General features: G+C 34.0%; 2 protein-coding genes and 1 long non-coding RNA gene across 22 annotated transcripts in view; 2 read left to right on the top strand and 1 right to left on the bottom strand.

The window, feature by feature from the left end:
* The first annotated feature begins 208 nt into the window (after positions 1-208).
* Positions 209-2,888, top strand: LOC118490282 (probable mitochondrial import inner membrane translocase subunit TIM21). Of its 3 annotated transcripts, none has more exons than XM_035987806.1 (7): positions 209-426; positions 511-626; positions 1,739-1,917; positions 1,997-2,045; positions 2,169-2,288; positions 2,360-2,562; positions 2,631-2,888. In XM_035987806.1, exons 1-6 carry the CDS (start codon positions 267-269, stop codon positions 2,516-2,518), a joined length of 783 nt encoding a protein of 260 aa, XP_035843699.1. In that variant the 5' UTR covers positions 209-266; the 3' UTR covers positions 2,519-2,562; positions 2,631-2,888. The 3 variants fall into 3 exon arrangements, with proteins under 3 accessions (XP_035843699.1, XP_035843700.1, XP_035843701.1); XM_035987807.1 differs by having other exon boundaries at positions 2,360-2,545; XM_035987808.1 differs by having other exon boundaries at positions 2,360-2,535.
* An 808-nt stretch (positions 2,889-3,696) lies between these two features.
* LOC118490283 (3-hydroxyisobutyryl-CoA hydrolase-like protein 1, mitochondrial) lies at positions 3,697-8,618 on the bottom strand. Its single transcript, XM_035987809.1, has 14 exons — positions 8,432-8,618; positions 8,270-8,350; positions 7,101-7,169; positions 6,932-6,995; positions 6,742-6,821; positions 6,056-6,139; positions 5,888-5,972; positions 5,692-5,777; positions 5,486-5,607; positions 4,961-5,021; positions 4,780-4,878; positions 4,597-4,698; positions 4,146-4,187; positions 3,697-3,922 (listed from the first exon to the last, which is right to left on the bottom strand). The coding sequence occupies exons 1-14, from the start codon at positions 8,585-8,587 to the stop codon at positions 3,803-3,805; spliced, it is 1,251 nt and encodes a 416-aa protein (XP_035843702.1). The 5' UTR covers positions 8,588-8,618; the 3' UTR covers positions 3,697-3,802.
* A 9,776-nt stretch (positions 8,619-18,394) lies between these two features.
* Positions 18,395-19,155, top strand: part of LOC110931045 — a 33,624-nt gene continuing 32,863 nt past the window's right edge. For 12 of the 18 annotated variants that reach the window (XR_002588158.2, XR_004888994.1, XR_002588162.2 and 9 more), the window contains exons 1-4: positions 18,395-18,507; positions 18,736-18,756; positions 18,866-18,886; positions 19,060-19,145. This is a non-coding gene — a long non-coding RNA (uncharacterized LOC110931045). The remainder of the gene's footprint in view (positions 18,508-18,735; positions 18,757-18,865; positions 18,887-19,059; positions 19,146-19,155) is intronic. The other 6 variants (XR_002588166.2, XR_004888995.1, XR_002588168.1 and 3 more) reach the window with 4 other exon arrangements.

Below are 19,155 nucleotides of genomic sequence, written 5' to 3' on the forward strand. Positions count from 1 at the left end.
TGACGATGACGACGACGACTTTAAGTTTTCGTGACTTTTAAGATTTCAAATTTAATATAGTAAATCATAAAAGTTGAAGGGAAAATTATGATGCATGGTAAAAAGTTAAAGGCGGTAACGTTAAACGACACCCGGATACTCATTATGTATCACGACCCGCAACCGGAGACCCGACCCGCAAAGTTCCCTTAATTTGACAAAACCCCCAAAACTCAAAATTAGGGTTTATCAATCCAGTAATAATTTCTTCAACAGCAATCAACATCATGATTCGATCTTCTTCACGTTCGTTACACAAATTAGCTTCGTTGTGTAGATCCTGGTCGTCCGTTTCATCATCCCGATCACCGATATCCTCACAGATAACTGTCACCGCCATTCGCCGGTTAACAACCGATGTGACGTCACTTAATAGACGAGAAACCGGTATGTATGTTAGAAATTAAGTGATTTGTGTTTCTACATTTGCTAACAAATTGTTACTGTTATTGATTTGCATGTTTTTTGCAGGAAATTTCAGCTCTTTAGTTAATCTACGGTCGAGATTTCATGTTTCTAGGGTTAATTCTGAAGCGAGATCGTTTGCATCAAAAGCTTCACGATCAACAAGTGAGAATGCGTCACAGGTTAGATTTTTTTGTAGAATTATTTTTGGATTTGTGGCAAATGTTATTGTGTGTTTAGATTAGGGGAAACAGTTTTTGGATTGATAATAGCTGAGATGGATGCTTTACAATATTAGCAAACTTTAATGAGAAAGGTAGTAAGTTAGTTGGTTTGTCTAGAAGGGAACAAATTTGGCTTTTAGAAAGTATGAATTTGTGTCATATAGAAACTAGCTTTTGATCTGTTTCAATCTTTTATGTTGTGAATAATAAGGCTACACGGTATGGGGGCGTCGCCCCACCCGTCTTGCTCCGGCGACTGCATCTACACCAACCCCCCCCCCCCGGTCCCCGTCCGAATATGGACGTTTGCGACGGACCAAAACATGTGGGCCCCCCTCTTTCTTCTCGGCGCCGCTCCGTCACCCCATCCCGCCACCCCCGTCTTCTTTCTTCCCTCCGTCACCATACCGTTCAGCCTAAGGTTTGTTTTGGTAACACCAAATAAGTTGTTTTAGTGGAAAGTGGCAAGGTCTGTTGATGTTAATTAATGAATTTATTTGATGCTGATATATGGGGTGTGCGTGTGTGTGTGTAATGTGTGTGTGTGTGTGTGTGAGAGAGAGAGAGAGAGAGAGAGATAGCCGATTCGAGAGGGCTAATTTCCCAAGAACTAGATAAGAAAACAAATACAATAAACTTTACTTCAAATTTTTGCTACAAATTACTAAAATGGAAGGCCTTTAAATAAGCATACAAACATGCAACAAGGATTGGAAACAATTTAAACAGACATGGAACCATGGAATAGAATAAGGGGAACGTGGAACTATTAACCTAATGCAAACTGAACGAAACAACTTAATAAAACATGACGATGAACGTGGGTACGTATCAGTGTGTGTGTATGTGTGTGTTTGGTTTTAGCTGTAGTCTTAAAGGTCATATACCACTCAACACATAACAAGTTTCAATGGGGGAGGTTTTCTGTAAGAACATTTTGTAGTGAGAACTCGTTTATTTTACAAGTTTTTATGTGTTTATAGTAACATATGTTGGACTGTTTACTGTCTAGTCATTTAGAGTTGAGATCTGGAATTAAACTTGTCTTATATTTTTGTCTTGCTTTATAGAGTAGGAAAGAGGTTACTACCGTTGAAGATCCATTTGACGCACCCACTTACAATATACCGGAAAAGCCAATGACATTTACCGAAGGAGCTTCGTATAGTGTTGTTATCCTGGCAGGACTTGGAATTGCTGCTGCAGCGGGATATGGTGTCTTTAAAGAACTTATATTTGAACCCAAAGAGTAAGACTCGGTATCATAAGTTTTCTATTTTTTTACTTTTTTGTTGTTTTACTGAATTTTGTTCTTTTATTTTCATTAGGTACAAGGTTTTTAACAAGGCCCTGAAGAGAATTCAAGATGATAGTCAGGTTTCTTCATTGTCTGGGCTCACTGTTTTACGCATTTCTGTTTTATAGACAACTTTTTTATCAAGAAATCTTTAAATATAATGTTATCTATTGTAACATACTAATATTCTTCACGGGCATCAGGTGAGGGTTAGGATTGGCTCGCCTATAACTGGATACGGTCAAGAAAGCAGAAACCGGGCAGCTCGTCAACGAATCCCTAATAGAGTCTGGAAGGATGATGATGGTGTTGAGCATGTTGAGGTTACTCCTCTTAATTCCGTTTAAATTCATATAATTTGTTATTAATTTATTTAATGATTGGATATTTGTAGGTAAATTTTTATATCCGGGGCCCACATGGAGCTGGCAAGGTTTTCGCCGAGATGTTTAAAGACAACGAGGACAAGCAATGGAAGTATATGTATCTTCAAGTCGAGATACACTCGCCATCCCCGTCAAGGATGCTGCTTGAATCTTATCTTCCCGCCTGATTAAAGAAATGCACTATGTAATTCAACGTCAGTAATACATAAAGGTTGCAAACAGTAGGCCATATATCTTGACCTCTATATACACAACATAATGGTTGTTTGTGTTATGCAGGCAAATGATAACAAGCACTCCTCTGTTTTGCCGATATATAAAGCTCAAGACACCGGTCTGAATGGGTTTGAACCTGTTGTCAGTTTTCGATATGACTATTTTGTACCATTTTCATCCCTTCCTTTTTCTGTCTAGTGGTTCGGCAGTAAACGGAAGGAGAAAAACCTTGTTTGGTTACTTTGAAAGGAAGTAATTTAAAGAAACCAAAACAAAAAGAAAGTTGATTGTTGGACTACTTGTTATGTTTTGTTTTCCTGATATTAGATTCTCTAGTGTAACTTTATAATAAACACTTTATGGGTGTTTTTTTGGAGCCAACGTCTCGGTGGCAGCAACTTCTCTATTCCTTGGGATAGCTTGTCCTACCCTCCTTAGACCACCTGTAGTGGGGCGTTTTTTTTTTTTTTTTTAAATAAAAAATAACGCCCCAAAACGCCCGGAACCCATTACATGGGGCGTTTTAGGGCCTTTTTTTTGAAAAAAATTTGATTCAGCGTTATGTTTAAAACGCCTTGCCCCAATCCTCTTCTCCAATCATCTTCCATCTCATTTATATGTTATCCAATAAGAATTTTTTGAGGTTTTTTTTTATTTAATTATTTTACATCTCATTTAAAATAATACCCCACATCCCCACTACACCCATTTTGTAAAAACGCTAAATAATGCCCCTTGCTGACTGGGCTGCCACATGGCGCAAAACGCCCCATGGTGGGGGCATTATATTGTTTAACCACTACACATGGTCTTAGATCCTGCTAGTAGCTTTTGCTTCGAGTGAGATTTTACGGACTATGCTTTTTTTGTGTGTTTAAACTAAGGATACTGACAGTCTATTCTTTAAATGTCAAAACTGTGCAAAAACGATTTGTACTCGGGGGTAAACATGAGTTGGTTTTAAACAAACCAAAACCAATCGTTTTTGGTTAATTCGGTTATTGCGTTTCAATGGAAGATATGGTTTTTGTTTGGTTAACCCGAAATTTAACGTTGTGGTAAATTAAAATTTTTCTGTTTAATTGGTATGTTCGGCTAAATCTTTTCGTTTTGGTACAAAACGAACCAATATGGAATTCGCGAGACTCTGAGCGATTTATGTGACTATGCACCAAACCTTCAACAAAAGTTAAAAGAGTATACACAATGATCATTAGTTTTACATTCCTTTCTATTTACGTGAACGCCTCTCGTTGTTTCGTAGGCAAATCCAGATCAGGCTCGAGTGGAATGAGGGGAGAGAAGTACTGATCCACCATGTCTTGCGTTACGTGTTCTAAGCTTGGTGGGTCCCACTGTATAGAGTTTGAAAGTAAAAGATCAAGTTTATATTTATTAACATAGATATACAAGCATTAAATAACAAAAGGACCCAGGACCACCAAGTACAGCAAATTAAAGTTAGAAGGGCAATTTTGTAATTGTCAAATAAGTCATTGTGTCTCAAAAAAAAAAAAAAAAAAAAAAAAAAAAAAAAAAAAAAAAAAAAAAAAAAAAAAACATACAAAGAGTTTATACCTTTGGTGCAAAATCTTTATCCACCAATCGTGCCCGAACACCCTGATGAAGACATTAACAGATAAGGCGATACTCGTTCAAAAGATGCTTTACATTAGAGGTAGCGATTCGACCATCAGATTTGGGTTATGTTTTATATTGTTATCTCAAACGGGTCGAATAAAGAAATTTAACTAAAAAACGCAAGTAGTCTAAACTAGTGAAATTGGTTATAAATCAACGAAACTGTGTTTTTAGCGCTCCTAACCCATTATATTTTCAATTTGACAATATAGATTTTTAATCATCTAACATTTATTTATTATTTAAATAAAACAATTGACAACGAATGTTTGAATCAGGCCCGCCTTAAAAAAGATCCAAACCCGTTTTAATCAATCACCCAGGCCCGTGACCCGCCCATCTCGCCACCTCTAATCTTAACGACTAGATGAAGAAGTGACGGTAATACCTCATGGAGATCACTTGAAATCTGTCCAACAACTCCTTGTAATGACATCCGGTATTCACGAATTAGGCATTGATCAAGAGTCTGAAACCGGCCTTCTCGTATCTATATACAAAGTTCGAAAAAAAAAAATCAATTTATAAAATCAAAACCGAGCTGAAGAAGCTAAATCTCGAAATGACTTACGGATCTCAAGGCAACCTTCAAGCTCAAAGGTGATGCGTATTTTAGTTTCTTCAAGATGGAGTCGCACCATCCGTCATTAGTTTTTCCAGCTTCACTTTCCTGTCGGTTTTCATTTTTATTAGAAAAAATACTTAAGATATAAAATAACGAAAACTTGAGGTGTAAACGACTTTGTTGTTACCAAGGCATCAATGATTTCCTCGACAGTATCAAGGCTGAAACATTTGTTAAGTGTCTCGGTCCTGAAAAGGTTGAAAGTAAATCGTCGATGAAAATTTATAATGTCTCTCTGCCAATTAAAAAAAAAAAGTAAACTTCCGTTTTGCTCCCTGTGGTTTGATCACTTTAACGGTTTTGCCCCAAACCTTTCAAAATAGCCATTTTACTCCCTGATCTATGAAGGCCTTCATGATTTTGCTCCCCGCCCCTAAACGTCATCCACTTTAACAGTTAAAGTATGTCACGTGCAAAACACCTGAGGGGCAATTATGTCTTTTCCCAACCCTCCCTTTACAATTCCAGCTTAAAACCCTAAATGTTAAAATGGATGACGTTTAGGGGCGGGGAGCAAAATCATGAAGGTCTTCATAGATCAGGGAGTAAAATGGCTACTTTGAAAGGTTTGGGGCAAAACCGTTAAAGTGACCAAACCACAGGGAGCAAAACGGAAGTTTACTCAAAAAAAAAATAAAACATAAATGCATACCTGCGGATAACACTTGCATTACTGGGATAGTCAAGATCACTATACTTTTGAAGACACGATTCAACGACAGAAGGATCATCGGTTATTAGTTTCTTAAGACAATCTTCCATTGCCGGAACATTCTGTAAAAGAAATTATCGTATAATCACTTATGAAATGTAGAAAAATTCACGTGTTACACGTAGAAAAAGGCCCAAAAAACCGACTGCACTGAGCGAATAATGTGTAGCAAGTCCACATGCAACCATTTCTACTCCATTTACCATGTCTCCTGTTAAAGCTAAATACTCTCCTGCATAAAAAAAAATAATAATAAAAAATAAAAAAAATAATAATAATAATTCAGCATCAGTGCATGACTTACCTTACAAGGATGAAATAGTGTTTTTTGTTACGACATACCTAAATAACCGGGAAGATGTGAAAGATGAAAGGAAGCTCCCGCATCAGGATGAAAACCGATTAATGTTTCAGGTGTAGCAAAAGTCTGCAGAGCAGTATATAATAATTAAAATTAAAAAGAACTACAAAAAGGAACATATTACTAGAAAAAAGGCGTGAAACGCCTACAGTTTTATCAGTTGCAACCCTGAACGTTCCTGGAATGGAAACTCCAGCCCCTCCACCCATCGTAATCCCATTCAAGATAGCCACCTACATCGACAATTCGACACCAGTAATCCAATCCGGTTTCAATACTCGTCATTTCCAGTTAAACATTACCAACCCTTTTGCGGCAATACATAAATGAACGTTCGTTTATGTTTGTTCATTTATGTTCGTTCTTTTATGTTCATGAACGTTCGTTTAAATTTTAGTAAATACATAAATAGTTAGATTTATATAAATATTAGGTTTTCTAACTACTTATATTAATATGACTAATTAGTATATTTATGAACTCTAAATTAGATGTGTTTTCAGATGAATTGTAATATATTAGACTTGTTTGTTCAATCATGTTAATTTATGTTTGTTTATATTTATTCAAATATGTTCAGTTAATTTTTTTTGTTTATGTTCGTTTGTGTTTGTTAATGTTCGTTTAGCTTTAAACGAACGAACATAAACGAACACGAACATGCTCGATTTCTTAATGAACAAACACGAACAAAAAAAATGTGTTCAATTATATGTTCGTGTTCATGTTCAGTTAAACTTAAATGAACGAACATGAACATGCCCATGTTCGTGTTCGTTCGGTTCGTTTACAGGCCTACTTTTTGCCAGAAGGTACAGTTGTAAATACTACTTACATGTGGCTTTAAATAAGTCCCAACAAAATACATAAACTTATATAGAGTCCAAAAGAATTCCTTGCATCCTTCAATATTACCTATACATTCATTGCACCAGTAACAAATAACATCAAATGCACCAGCTTTAATTTAAACCAACATACATAATTTTTTTTTTTTTTTTTTTTTTTATTTTATTTTTTTTTACCTTTTCTTATCATATCATGAACATAAACAATATCTCCACCGGCACAAAACGCCCTGCCCCTACCCTACAAAAAATATGCAGAACTCTCGACGACGTTATCAACGACTTCTTCGATACATTAATTGTAGCATAAATCAAGATCTTTGAGTATATTAACTTACAGAATTACCTTCATTACCACAAAACCTATATCAGGATTTTCTTCCCAATTTTTATACAGTTTCTGCAACCTCTTTCCCTGAACAAAATAAATAAAGTTGGTCAAATAAATAAAGTTACCCAGAATTCCTATAAGATAACAGAGCATTTATATCAATATATCAATTAATAAACAAATAACCACATGGGAAATTAAAAAAAAAAAAAAAAGAGAAAGAAATCAACATAAAGATAAAGATATAAACAATTAAGTTGACCAAAAAGTACATAAATGAAAAACAAATTGGACTAACTAAATCTAGTCAACCTTCCAGATTAGGGCTGCAAATGAACCGAACGAACACGAACAAGACTTTTTTCATGTTCGTTTATTGAGAAATATATGTGTTCACGAACTGTTCGTAAACACTTACCGAACGAGATTTTAGGGGGGGGGGGGATAGTGCACAGTCCTCCCAACCGCCGGAGTGATCTCACTCCGGGAGCCGCTATCCGACCAAGCTAGCTTCGTGGTGACTTCCCCATACCTAGTTCTTACCCTGGGCAACATATGCCACTCCCAAGACTCGAACCCGGTACCTCTAGGAAGAGGTGGGTGTCGGTGGCCAACTGGGCTACCCCAGTTGGTTTACCGAACGAGATTTTATGTTCGTGTTCGTTTGAGTTTGTTTGTTAATTTTAGGCAATGAACGAAAAACGTACGTTGATGAACACAAATGAGCATAAGCTAATGTTCGTGAACACAATTGTAAACAAACAGACACAAGCAAGCCTTCATATTATCTAATACGCCGACACAAACAAGCGTTCATGTAGTTTTTAAAAGACTTGGTTTTGCTATTTAAAAAGGGTAGCGGGCAGCTTGTTGCCCGTTTACCTTCCATTTCGATGTAATTTGTAATAATATATTTTTTAATAAAAAAACGAACTGAAAACACTAATGAAGTATTGAACACAAACGAACACGTTACCGAACGTTCACAAACATAAGCGAGCGAACGCAGCCTCTGTTTATGTTCGTTCATTTAACTCAACGAATGGAATTTCTTGTTGGTGTTCGTTAAAACGAACTTCGGGCGGAACGTTTGGTTCGTTTACAGCCCTAATCGAGATTAAAAATATAAGCTAATGAAACAACAACAGCCAGTGCGTTATAAATAATAATAATAATTATGGAACCATGGAAGTGTTGAGTGCGTTAAGGGACGAGGGTCTGTTGAGAAGCACGGTTCTTGAGCATGCATTGTGTTCCGCTAACACCTGTAAAGTCATCATATTTTATAAAAAGAAAAAAGATTGATTAGAAATGTGTTTATTTAAGTCGATTGAGTTTGGGCTTACGGCGGAATTGGAATCGGGATCGGAGATGGGTGGATGATCGGAGAGAGGGGTGTTGATGGTGAGGGTACTTGATGATCGTCTTATGATTTGATTGATCAAGTTTAGAGAGGAACGATGAAGGAAACGACGTCGTGTTGTTGTTGATAAACTCTGCATCTCTGCGTTTGTGTAATGTTGATGAATTTGGTTTAGGCAATAATATAATAAAAACAAGAATAAACAGCCAAAATAGTCCATGAGCTTTTGTCATTTTTGTGACTTTAATCTAAAATATAAGGTTTTTTATGGTTTTAATTTTGTTGTCATTTTATTCAAAAACAAAATCTAGTCAGATTTTTCAGTTAATATCCAGTTTTTTTTTTTTTTTTTTTTTTGTCTTTTTCCTCCTTTTTAATGAAGAGTAAAATGATCAGATTTTTTTAATTTGTTATAATAAAGCCTTAAAAGTCCATTGTGTACTTCATTAAAGGGGAAGAAAAAGACAGAAAAACTGGAATTAACTGAAAAATCTGACCAAATTTAGATTTTGGATGAAAATGACAATAAAATTAAAACCACAGGATCTGATATTCAAAAGATTTGAGTTTTGGACTAATGTGACAAAAATAATCAATAATCAGGACCATTTTAAAATTTTACTCTAATAATAATAAGAGTTAACTGCCATTTTCGTCCCTGTGGTTTGGTCACTTTGGCCATTTCAGTCCATTTTTCAAAAATGCGCCATTTTCCTCCCCGACGTTCTGGAAAGGTGCCATTTCAGTCCAAAAATCATAACCCAGTTAAGTCGGTTAGTAAATAAGGACTGATTGTGTAAATTTGTAACATAAAGGACTGATTGTGTAAATTTGTAACACCACCACCACTAGCCCTGCCACCACCACCACTCCGCTGCCACCACCGCCACCACAGCCACTGCCACCACCACCACCACCGCCACCACAGCCACCACCGCCACCACAGCCACTGCCACTTCACCGCTGCACCATCACCATAACCCACCACCACTTCACCGCTGCACCATCACCATAACCCACCACCACTTCACCGCTGCACCATGACCATAACCCACCACCACTTCACCGCTGCACCATCACCATAACCCACCACTACGTTCCATCGTCTCCTCACCGCTGCACCATCACCATAACCCACCACCACTTCACCGTAAACCACCGTTCACCTCTGTCATCACCTCCGTTCACCGCTGTAAAACCGACAACCTGCAACTCATCTTCATCAATCATCATCACAGTCGGAGAGAGAGAGAGATAACGACGAGAGAGAGAGAGAGAGAGAGAGAAGGAGTGGTGGTGGTGGCAGCGGAGTGGTGGTGGTGGCAGTGGCTGTGGTGGCAGTGGCTGTGGTGGCGGTGGTGGAGGTGGTGGCAGTGGCTGTGGTGGCGGTGGTGGCGGTGGTGGCAGTGGCTGTGGTGGCGGTGGTGGCAGCGGAGTGGTGGTGGTGGCAGGGCTAGTGGTGGTGGTGTTACAAATTTACACAATCAGTCCTTTATGTTTCAAATTTACACAATCAGTCCTTATTTACTAACCGACTTAACTGGGTTATGATTTTTGGACTGAAATGACACCTTTTCAGAACGTCGGGGAGGAAAATGGCGCATTTTTGAAAAATGGACTGAAATAGCCAAAGTGACCAAACCACAGGGACGAAAATGGCAGTTAACTCTAATAATAATAATAATAATCAGGGAGGGGTCTACTTGTTGACATGAAAGAAGGATTCCTTAATTTGTTCTTGCAATTATTTACTTTTTTGATTAAAAAAATGAACTATGTATATGCTTAATAAGTTACTTTCATAACTCTAGGGACCACTTTTTCTGTTGTTAATTTGTCACTAGGAACCACTTTTTTGAATTATAATGACATCCCATTCTATATTTCTTCATGGACTCCTAGTGATATCATGTGCCTAATTTTATTTTTTGTAACAGCTCATGTGCTTAAGCATAGAATGCATTTTTTTATTATTAAAAGTAGGATATTGTTATCCCGTTTTATATTTATACTAGGTTAATTCCCCGTATGTTACACGGGTTGAACAATTTAAACTATATAATAAATATTTCTTGTAAATGCAAATTAAAGACGGAGACATTTATATATATTTGATAAATAATGAAACTAATAATAATAGTAAAAAAATCTCATACATGTGTACAGAGTCGTCTATAAGAATTCATGTACCCTGTTTGAGCTCGAAAAAATATGTTCTTTCGTAATGTTTTAATATTATTATTTAATTTTAAAATAAAATGGGTATTGGGCTTAGTAAGAGCATGTTTGGTTATGTTTTTTGAAACAACTTATAGACTTATTGGGGTTTTGGAAAAGTCAGTATGGAGTGACTTATTGACTTATTGGTTTTTTCCTCTTACATACACCCATATTGTCAAACATCATTTTGTAGATGCCAATGGGTATTGGGCTCACTAAGAGCATGTTTGGTATGCTATTTAAAAAAACTTAACATAGATATCGGGTTTTTTTAATAAAAAACACGTGCCCCTCGAAATCACAGACCCTGTGCGGTGGTCCTCCCCGCAAACCCTTATCACCGCCCATGCATGTGTATACTCATTTAAGTAATCGATATACATTTGATGATATCCTATATTTTTTTTTTTTGTATTCAATTAACATTTTTCTATTTAGTATTATTTGCAATTATTAACATTTTTCTAAATGTATATATAGCGTATGGATGTTACTGAATTTTTGAAGAATAATTTTTAATTTTGACATATATATTCAAACTTATAATTATATAATGTAGTCATGAATTTTAATAAAATCCAAAAAAAAGCGTGAAACCCTTTTCAAATTTCAATAAAAGGGTTATAATTATCAGTTAAACATTTTTTATTTAATATTATCTACAAATTAGAAGATAAATTATTAGAAAATAAATATGAAAGAAAGGCGGGAAAACCCAAAAATAGGTGCATCCAATGAATGACACGTATCACACATTGGTTTACTTTATTATAGGTATAGATGGTGCTTTAATGCAAGTCTAAAATCTGAGGCGAATCTAGGCTCAGGGTCTCTGGACCCTAATCTTTTTTAAAAGCTAGTCAACCTACTTTTCGATTATATGTTATAATTTTTTTAAATAATAAAATATATAAAAGTATGAATTTAAAAAAAAATTATAGGCGCGAATATTTACAATTTAAAAGTCTTAACACATGAGGGGGAGAGTCATCTATACAAACACAAATTATTGCGATAATAAAGCTGACAAAAATAATTATTCATTTTTTAATTTTAGAAAATTTTATATGTATATAAGCAAATTAGTTTAACTTTTTGTTTATGTATATTACCTACACATAATGTGAAGTTATTTTATCTATACATATGCAGGTAAATGGTACAAAAGTTAAACATGAATGAAAAAAAAAAAGTGAGTTAAATTCACGACATACTCATGTTTAGTAAGAAGCACTGGATTTTTTTTTTTAATATGACGATAAAAAGTTAAAGGATATAGATATATATTTTTTTATCGTAAAAAATAATGTTATGTAATATGTATGTATAACATTTTCGAGCTCCTCTTAAAAAAGAAATAAACTCACCTAACTTATTCAAATTTTGGATCAACTAGACCTCAAATATGTTTCCGGCGTTCACGAACCAAATCCACCAATCAACTTGAATCGCTTCTTTTATTTGTGTTGAGCCGCATCAAAAAGAACATCAATTGATCGATCATACCAGTTTTCTAGCACTGATGTTTGGTCATTTTTGTCATTTTAATTTAAAACTCAAACATTTTGAATCTGGGTCTTTGTGGTTTCAATTTTGTGGTCATTTTCATCCAAAAGCAAAACCTGATCAGATTTTTCAGTTAACATCCAGTTTTTTTGTCTTCTTCCTCCCTTTTAATAAAAAGTAAAATGATCAGATTTTTTAATTTGTTATAATAAAACCTTAAAAGACCATTGTGCCCTTCATTAAAAAGGAGGAAAAGACAGAAAAGTTAGATATTAACTGAAAAATCTGACCAGATGTTGATTTTAGATAAAAATGACAAAAAATTGAAACCACGGTAACTCATATTCAAAATATTTGAGTTTTAGACTAATGTGACAAAAGTGACCAAACATCAGGAACCATTTTTGCAGTTTACTCTAATAATAATAATAATCAGGGAGGGGTCTACTTTTGACATGAAAGACAGATGCCTTAATTTGTTCTTGCAATTATTTGCATTTTTGGTTAAAAAATAAACTATGTCTATGCTTAATAAGTTACTTTCATAACTCTAGGGGACCACTTTTTCTGTTATTAATTTGTCACTAGGGACCACTTTTTTGAATTATAGTGACATCCCATTTTCTTCATGGACTCGTAGTGATATCATGTGCAGTTTTGTTTTAAGTAACAGCTCATGTGCTTAAGCATGGAATGCATTTTTTATTATTAAAAGTAGGATATTGTTATTAGGGATGAGCTCGGTATCGACCGGTACCGAAACGGTACCGGAACCGAAAGTACTGGTACCGGTACCGAATATACCCGGTACGGTACGGTTCGGTACCTGTTCAGTACGGGTACAGTATCGGTATTTGAGGGTAAAAACCGGTAAATACCGGTACCGAACCAATACCGTACCGGACCGGTACTGAACCGGTACCGAAAATGTCAAAAGTCGGTACCGAAAAGGTATCCGGTTCGGTAAATTCAGTACCGGTACCGGTTCGGTACCGATACCGGGTCCATTTTGCTCATCCCTAATTGTTATCCCATTTTATATTTATATGGTGCTTTAATGCAAGCCAAAAATGAGAACCTACACTTTGTGGTGGCGTCTCTAGAACCTAATGTTTTTTAAAAGCCAGTCAACCTATTTTTCGATTATATGTTATAATTTTTCTAAATAATAAAATATATAAAGTATGAATTTAAACAAAAACTGATAGGCGCTAATATTTACAATTTAAAAGTCTTAACACATGAGGGGGAGAGTTATCTAGGGTTGCAAACGAACCAAACGTTCGCCGAACAGTTTGTGAACCGTTCGGTGGGAAGTTCGTTTGTGTTCGTTTGTTTATTAAATGAACGAACATGAACAAGAAATTTCGTTCATTTAGTTAAATGAACAAACATGAACAGATGTCGTGTTCGTTCGTTTATGTTCGTAAACGTTCGGTAACGTGTTCGTTTGTGTTCGCTAGTTCATTAATGTTTTTAGATTTTATATGTATTTAAATACTTAAAAATTCCAACAAATTAAATATCTTACAAGTGTCAGTGTATTATATATTCTGTTCATGAACGATTATTTGTGTTCGTTTGTTTCCATTTGTGTTCATGAACTTTAGTTTGTGCTCATTTGTGTTCGTCAATATTCGTTTTTGTTCGTTGCCTAAAATTAACAAACAAACACAAACGAAGACGAACATGTTCATTTTCTTAACAAACGAACACGAACATAAAATCTCGTTCGATATGTGTTCGTGAACGGTTTGCGAACACATATATTTCTTAACAAACGAACACGAACAAGGTCTTGTTCGTGTTTGTTCGATTCATTTACAGCCCTGGAGTTATCTATACATACAAACACAAATTATTGTGATAAGAAAACTGACAAAAATAATTATTATTTTTTAATCTCAAACCATAGGGACTAAAATGACATATAACTCTTTTGTTTATGTATATGACTTACACATAATACATAATATAAAGTTACTAGGTTATGGTCCCGTGTGTTACACGGGTTGATTAATGAAAACGATATAATTTATTATTTGTAAATACTTATTAATTTTAATCTACTCTTGATAGTTTTGATTGAACATATATAATAAATTCATCGGTTTTTATTAATAACATTGAATTTCAGGGGACAAACCTTTAATAACATTGAATTTCATGGGGATAAACCTCCTAAAATTATAAAATAAAAAACAAAGTCATCTAGATTCACACCAACAAAACTTGGGAAAGTTGAACTAAAGAAAGGAATATTGGATTTTAATAATCTCAATTATTCGCCGTTGGTCGCTAACAGTTCCAATTTCAAAAATAACTACTGGTTGTCACAACTATTAACATCCAATGGACTCTGACTAACGAAAACCTAATGTTGTTAGTCTCTGATCGCCTGAAAAAGGTTCCTAAAGGTCCGATCTAAGGTCTGATCGCCAATATGTTAATAGTTGGGACGGACAGTGGTTATTTTTTAAGTTTAGACTGTTGGTGGCCAACGACGAATAGTTGTTATTATTGAAATCCAATATTCCCTAAAGAAACATGCAACTATTTTAAATTTTTTTTTACTCAGTTTTCTATTTTGTGTGCGTTACTTATTCAAAAGAAAAGTCTTGGTATCAATACATGCATCTCAACCCAATGGAAAATGTCCCCATTTTATTTCTTTTATTATATAACCTCGTGTATTGTACGGGTTGAATAAATATAATTTTATTTACCAAATAATAAAAAAAGTTATATCTTTAAAAACCCTATGTATTATGCAGGTTGAATAAATGTAATTTTGTATACCAAATAATAAAAAAGTTATATCACTAAAAAATCACTCGTGTATTGTACATGTTGAAGCAGGGACTGAATAAATGTAATTTTGTATGTCAAATAATAAGTGTAAGTTTGTATATCTTTAAAAAGTCTCGTGCATTACACATGTTGAATAAATGTACTTTTATATATTAAATAATAAAAAAGTTATACCTTTAAAAATCACGTGTGTTGTACGTGTTGAATAAATAAAATTATATATATAAAAAAAAGTTACATCTTTAAAAACCTGTGTCTTGCACAGTTTGAATAAATGAAATTTCATATACTAAATAATAAAAAAATTATCTTTAAAAAAACCCTGTGTATTGGACGTGTTGAATAAATTTAATTTTATATACCAAATAATAAAATGGATAAATATAAATGAAAAACAAAACAGTAAAAGATAAAAAGATAAAATTATTACATGTATTTTCATTTATATTTTTACATTAAAAATCTAAAAATTAGTAGATGTCATGAGTTACCTATGCTTATTTTATTATAATTCAATTTTATTAATTAATACCTATTATAAAGTAAAGACATGATAAATATAAATAGAACAAAAATAGTAAAATACAAAATTCATAGATTAAAATAATATATTCTTTATTTGAATCTTACTAACAAATATTATCTATATCTATTTGTTTAGGATATATTCTTTATTTGAATCTTAATAACAAATATTATTTATATCAATTTGTTTAGGGTAAAAGATAAAAAGATAAAATTTATGGATTAAAATAATATATTTTTTATTTAAATCTGATTAACAAATATTATCTATATCTATTTATTTAGGCGGGAAAAAACTATTGAGATCACCTCATAGAGCGCCATGTGTACCCCATATGATTTAGTTTATTATATGTATAGATTTTATCTATAGATATGTAGGTAAATGGTATAAAACTTAAACATGAATGAAAAGAAAAAATGAGTTTTAATGGTTACGACATACTCATGTTTAGTAAGAAGGACGGGATTTTTTTTTAAATAAGATGATGAAAAGTTAAAGGATATAGACATGTATTTTTTTTATCGTAAAAAATATAGTTATGTAATATGTATGTATAACATCTCCGATCTCCCTTTAAAAAAGACATAAACTAACCTAACCTATTCAAATTTCGGATCAACTTGAATCGCTTCTTTTATTTGTGTTGAGCCGCATCAAAAAGAACATGGATTGATCGATCATACCAGTTTTCTAGCTACTCTCTCTCTCTCTCACATACATAGAACTCACAATATTATTTTTGCTTCCTATATATTAAGCATAAGATTTGAATATAGATGTGAAAAAGTATATACTACATACCAACAACTTAACTAGAAGTCTATCACGACACCACCATCTTTGATGTAATGTTTATCTCCCAAAGTCCACGTAAAGGCTTATCCAATTGCCTACATGGTATGGTAGACTATAGAGAATAATAATCAAATCAAAGATGATATATAACACCCATATATACTTTATTTATTATCATAATGTTTCAGAAATCATGTCCTTTAATTTTAATTTACGAGTCATCGTGCTAATGGAGAGATATCGTGTCTTGATGAGATCGGGTTGTTCGAAATCGTGTTCTTGTTAGCTAATGATCTTGTTCGAAACCTGACTCATCGTGAGACTGTTGAGAGAAACTATCGTGTCACCAACAATTCTATCGATTTCTTCAAATATACATTCTACAATGAAAAATCATTAAAAATAAATTTTAATGAATCAATATTTTTCAAGCATTTACGATTTGAAAAAAAACACTATTACTTTCTTATTTTATTATTTTATTTTTTTGAATTTTTAGAATGGGTCGTATGTATTATTGACACATCTTGGAAAATTAAACCGACACCTTCAATATGCATCGTATAGGCTTATACGATGCGTATTAAGTGAGATTCAAACTTTAAGGTCAGTCAAAGGCTGACAATGTCCCCATCATGCGTAGTAATACGCATCGTATAGGCTTATACGATGCGTATTAGTACTAGGTTGTCCTTCAAAGCTAACATCTAGGGTTCACATGCAACCCTAATACGCATCGTATGGCGTCAGCCCTATACGGGTCGTATAGGCCTATACGACCCGTATTGAATTGTAAATTTGCATTTTGCTTCCCCTATTTAAACGATGAAGAAGACGGTGATATATATCGTCTTCGTTGTATATTCACATTCACTAACAACATGTCTTGGTTCAACCACATTTTCAGCGAGTCGTCTGACACAAACATGAGCATGTTTATTCCGGAAAGCAGTGTGGTATATCATTTTTTTAACGTGTTCTGTTTTTTTTATGAAATACTTAGCACACCGTTTGTATTAGGAGTGGTCTGATGTCCCTGATTCTAACAATAGGAGAGGAAATGTTGATCACGCGGAGGATGTCGTGTCTGGCTTTCGTCCCCATCATAATGAATCGTTGTTGACAGACCTCAACAAGGTAAGTATTTATTTACTTTTTTCTATTCGGCGTTAAACTTACCATTACTTATTACCCGTTTTTTTTAGTTTGTTGTGCCCCGAGCGTCGGTCCGTAACGAGCGTCGAAACGTTAGTCGTCATAAATATATAATTTTTTTATATTTTTAGTCGAAATCGTCCGTAACGCGATTAGGTCCGCAACTAGCGTCGAAACGTAAGTCGTCGTAAATATATAATATTTATATTTTTAGTCGAAATCATCCGTAACGCGATTAGGTTCGTAACAAGCATCAAAACGTATGTCGACGTAGATATATAATACTTATATTTTTAGCCGAAATCGTCCGTAACGCGCGTAGGTCCGTAACAATGTAAGTCGTCGTAAATATATAATATTTATATTTTTAGTCGAAATTGTCCGTAACGCGCTTATGTCCGTAACGAGCGTCGAAACGTAAGTCGTCGTAAATATAAAATATTTAAATTTTTAGTTGAAATCGTCCCTAACACGCTTAGGTCCGTAACGCGCTTAGGTCTGTAACGCGCTATAATACGGTATTAGATTAAAATTGTGATACGATCAAATTTCTTTATTTCTGATGATTATGAAACCTCTTTTCATAAGGTGATCTTCTTTCATGTTTTCCCAAATAGTTTGAAGGCTCAAATCAAATTTTTGATTTTTAGTAATTATGTAATGGGTGTACTTGCACCATAAGACAACGTTCTATAAGAGAAATAATCTATATATCTATATCTATATCTATATATATATATAAATGAGATGGATTTGGGCTATGTGGCATTTGTCTTTGGCCATGTAGGCTGATGTGGCAATTTGGTTTGGGAGGGAAATCCCATTTTGCTTTCTACATTCACAATTTCTATAGAAAAGAGGCGGGATCCGTTTTATGTATTGGGTCGGGTTTTTTTTCCGGAATATATTCGGATCATATAAAACTTATGTGAATTGTCATAACAATCATACATACCTACCACAACTTTACTCTTTTCTCTCTTCTCTTTCTTCTAGAATCGTCATCTTCTCACCGGATTTTCAACATTGAATCAAGATCAAAGGTAAATACACCAAATCGAAGTTAAATCTTTGTTATTATATGTTCTGAATGAAGATCGGATGTTGATTTTATGTTATTCCGTACACCAAATCGAACTTAAATCTTCGTTATTATATGTTCCGAATGAAGATCTGATGTTGAATTTATGTTATTCCTTTGTATTTAAAGGTATGTTCAATCTTTGTTCTTTCTACTTCTATTAACCTTTTTTTTTCCTGATTTTTTGTAGATCCGCCTATATATCTTGAAGGTATGTTGTTTTACTCTGTTGTTTATGTAGTATTCATCTTTAATCTAAGCGATTGAACATGTTTAATTTTTTTTAACTATATTAACCTCTTTTTTTTCTGATTTTGTAGATCAGACCATAAATCTTGAAGGTATGTTGTTTTACTCGGTTGTTTATGTAGTATACATCTTTAATCTAAGAGATTGAACATGTTTATTTTTTTCTTAAACCAAAATCTACATCAGATGTTTTTTGTTGATTTTTATTATGTATAAAATCAAGTTTCCGGGTTTTTCTTAATCATCTATTCCACATTTATCGCAGTTAATGATTTTGGTTGTTGTATTTTTTCATGTGATCCTTACATCCGTTATAACAATCTGAATACCACCATTCGTCAAGCAACAGAGGTTAGTTTAT

This window comes from Helianthus annuus, chromosome 3 (assembly GCF_002127325.2).
Source record: "Helianthus annuus cultivar XRQ/B chromosome 3, HanXRQr2.0-SUNRISE, whole genome shotgun sequence".
NCBI lineage: Eukaryota > Viridiplantae > Streptophyta > Magnoliopsida > Asterales > Asteraceae > Helianthus > Helianthus annuus.